At 53.3% G+C, this 3843-nt stretch overlaps 1 protein-coding gene across 1 annotated transcript; it reads right to left on the minus strand.

Annotated features, from left to right (window-relative positions):
* Positions 1-1571: 1571 nt before the first annotated feature.
* LOC137838733 (uncharacterized) lies at positions 1572-3347 on the minus strand. Its single transcript, XM_068647961.1, has one exon. It carries the CDS (start codon positions 3345-3347, stop codon positions 1572-1574), a length of 1776 nt encoding a protein of 591 aa, XP_068504062.1.
* Positions 3348-3843: the final 496 nt, after the last annotated feature.

The raw sequence follows: 3843 nt of genomic DNA on the forward strand, positions 1-3843 counted from the left end.
ATCTGGCTTCTGTAACACCTTCTGGATGGGGAGATCTGTCATCACCACCACCGTGAAACTATGGAAATAGTGGCGGAGCCTCCTGGCAGAGAATACCACTGCCAGGGCCACTTTCTCCAAAGATTGATACCTCGTCTCCGGGCCCTGCAAAGCCTTGCTCACAAAGTATATAGGCCTTTGCACCTGATCCTTCTCTTGAACCAGCACAGAGCTGATGGCCCACTCCATCACTGCGAAATACAAATGGAGGGGCACGCTTGCCCGTGGCTTGCATAACACAGGAGGCGTCGCCAGGTATTCCTTCAGCTTGAGGAAAGCTGTCTCACACTCCTTTGTCCACACGAAGCGACTGTTCCTCTTCATGCACTGGAAATATGGGTGGCCCTTATCTCCACCAGCAGATACGAAGCTTGATAAGGCCGTCATGCGCCCCGTCAGCACTTCTTTTACTAAGGTTGGGCTCCTCATGGCGATGATTGTTGCCACTTATCGGGGTTCGCCTCTATTCCCCGCTCAGTGAGCATGAATCCCAGGAACTTACCTGCCTCAACCCTAAAGACGCATTTCTCCGGGTTCAGCTTGAGGCGGTACTTGGCTATGGTGGCAAACAACTCTTCCAGATCAGTCGTGTGTCGCTCCCTCTCATGTGAGGTCACCACCATGTCATCAACATAGGCCTGCACATTCCTACCTAACATGGTCGCAAGGACCTTATCCATCAGCCTTTGGTAGGTGGCCCCTGCGTTTTTCAGCCCAAATGGCATCACCTTATAGCAGTAACAGCATGTCTCGGTCATGAATGTCGTTTTGCTCTCGTCACGCGGATGCATCTTGATCTGATTGTACCCTGAAAAAGCATCCAAGAAACTCAGCATTTTGCACCCCAAAGCACTATCTACCAATGCGTCGATGTTGGGTAAAGGATACGAGTCCTTAGGGCACGCCTTCTTCCCATTCGCCTTCTTCACCAGGACCACATTGGCCAGCCACTCAGGGTACTGGATCTCCCTGATGTGTCTGGCGTTCAACAACTTCCTCCTCTCCTCCTACACGACGAGGCGCCTCTCCTCATTAAACTTTCTTCTTCTTTGCCATATCGAACGAACCTTGGGGTCCATGGTGAGATGATGGCATATGAAATCCGGGTCGATGCCAGGCATATCTAAGGCGAACCATGCGAAGGAGTCTAGGTGGCGCGAGATGACAGTCGCCACCTGGTCCTGCTCCTCTTAGCTTAGGAGTCGCCCCAAGCGAAAGGTTCTGCCACCTATCTGTCTCTCGACAACATTCTCAACCAGCTCCGGTCGTCTCTCCCGGGCGTCCTCCGCACGGGCCACGCCACCTCCGGCGTCTCCTCCTGCCACGCCATCTACCGGTGCCTCCTTCACAGGCTCTGCCCCAGCGGTCGTGCCCTCCATGGGTTCTGCCTCGTTAGGCGTTCTTCCCACATGTACGTATTCCTCGAGCGACGCCTCCGAGGGTTCTACATCCATGGGCGTCTCCTCTTGGCCCGGGCGTTCCATCACTGTGAAGACGCCCCTCTTTGTTTTCAAACTATTCTCATAGCATTTTCAGGCCTCCTCCTGATCTGACTTGATCACGATCACCCGACCACTAAGATCCGACAACTTCAGCTTCATGTTGCGCATGGAGGCCACTACCCTTAGCCTATTCAGCGCAGGCCTCCCCAACAAGATGTTGTAGGCTGAATTGGCGTTTACCACCAAGTACCTGATGCTCTCGGTGCGAGATGTGGTGCCATCCGTCAATGTCGTTCTCAGCTCCAGGTACCCCCGCACCTCGACCTGATCCCAAGCGAAACCATATAGGCACCCTGTATACGACCTCAGCAGATCAGGGGACAACTGCAGCTTATTGAATGTGGATAGGAACATCACATCCGCGGTGCTCCCTTGGTCCACAAGCACTTTGTGCACTTTCCTACCCGCAGTCACAACTGAAATCACTACGGGGTCGTTGTCGTGAGGGACGACATCGTGAAGGTCGGCCCTCGTGAAGGCGAGGTCAACGTCCAACGGGTCGTCCACCACCACTTGCTTAGCCACTAACATCACAGAGTGTGCATACCTCTTACGCTGTGACGCTGTGCACCCCCCACCCGAGAATCCACCAGAGATGGTGTGGATCTCCCCGTGGATGGGCATCTCATGAGCCTGATTCTCTTCAGGTACCGCTAGGGCCGCAGCCGTAGAGGACCCGGCCAGATAATCCTTCAGAAACCCACTTTTCACCAGCTCATCCAACTGATGGCCCAGTGCCAAGCAGTTGTTGATGTGATGACCGAAGGCTTGGTGGAACTCACACCATGCGTCCTTGTGAGGTCCCAACACTTTATCAGTCTTCACTGGGGCCCTAAGCCTGTTTGCAATGTTAGGCACAACGATTAAGTCCTTCAGTTCCACCATGAAATTATGCCTCACCGGCTTGTTTCCCTCTGCGCGCCCCCTCACCTGGGGCTTCCTCGCCTCGTAAGGGCGCTTCCTGTCCTGACCCCTCTTCCCAGTCGTGGCCTCGTTCACCCTGGTGGGCTGGGCACCTGACTGTGCTCTTGGGCGTGCTGGTGCAACACTCGTACGCTTCTCACACACCTCGCCCTCGGTTGCGATGTGCTCCACCGCGCGACGCCTGATATCTGCAAAGGTTCGGGGGCGGCTTCTAATGATTGATTCGCAGAATGGCCCAAGGCACATCCCTTTTCTGAACGCATAAACAATCATCGGTTCCTCTGTGTTGCCAACATTCACCACCTGTGCCCCGAACTGGTTGATATACTCTTTCAGCGTCTCTCCTTGATACTGATTCACATCAAACAGATCGTACGACACCGGTAGAGGGGCTCGGTTCGCTATGTACTGCTCTCGGAACAGCTGTGCGAAGGAGGTTATGTGGCCATCTGGAAGGCTGATAAACCAATCCATTGCCATCCCTGTTAACGTGCTCATGAAGAGCTTGCATCTCACGGCGTCAGAGCTGCCTACTAACATCATCTGCGTGTGGAACGCAGTGAGGTGTGCCTCGGGGTCTTCCATCCCCGTGAACGTCACCTTCGGACCTACAAACGTGTGAGGAATTACCGCCTCCATGATCGACTGCGAGAACGCCATGGCAAACTCCCTAGGTGGCGTGAAAAACTCGCGGTCTTCTGCTTCGCGACTTCCCGGGTGATTGCGCAACCCGCGGCGCAACTCCTCATTCGCGCGACATAACTCTTCATTTCTCGCCTGCCACACGGCTAGATCCACCTGTATGCGCTCTTGCTCAGCCTTTGATGCCACCATCGCCTCTTGTAGGCTTTGAATCATCTCCATGACCTGCTGCGTCGTCATGTCGTCACTCTCAGCACGCGTCGAACTCTGCCTTGTTGTCCTCATTCTTCGTGATTTCTTGGAGAACTCCGAACTGTAACTATGATTCTTGGAAAATCCTTTGATAAAAACTAGGAAACGAACGGTAGAAACATTGGAAAACTGGGAAACGAATGGTTAGAACTGAGCAAGACCGAAGTTAATCAGTAGAACTCGGCGAAACCACGAACAAACGGTGGAACTGAAGGAAACTTCAAAGACGAACGCTGGAAACTAAACGAAACAATCAGTGAAACTGCGTGAAACTTCAAGATGAACGGTGAATCTTGCAAGATTCTCGAAAAACCTCTGCAGAACTCGCTACTGAACCTCCAACGATCTACGGTGGGACAAATGTTTTAGAACGCACCCCACGGTGGGCGCCAAATGTTCCTGCCGGTTGACCAGATCGTGTTTTGTGCGTAGCTAAACTCGCATATCAAGGACTCCTTCGTCTTTGTTCCAGATCACCACCCTT

Source organism: Phaseolus vulgaris, chromosome 11, assembly GCF_000499845.2.
Source record: "Phaseolus vulgaris cultivar G19833 chromosome 11, P. vulgaris v2.0, whole genome shotgun sequence".
In the NCBI taxonomy this organism is placed as follows: Eukaryota; Viridiplantae; Streptophyta; class Magnoliopsida; order Fabales; family Fabaceae; genus Phaseolus; species Phaseolus vulgaris.

What these genes read in the sequence shown, in the direction of transcription:
- LOC137838733 (XM_068647961.1), bottom strand. Translation starts at nt 3,347, where the DNA reads ATGACGACGCAGCAGGTCATGGAGATGATTCAAAGCCTACAAGAGGCG.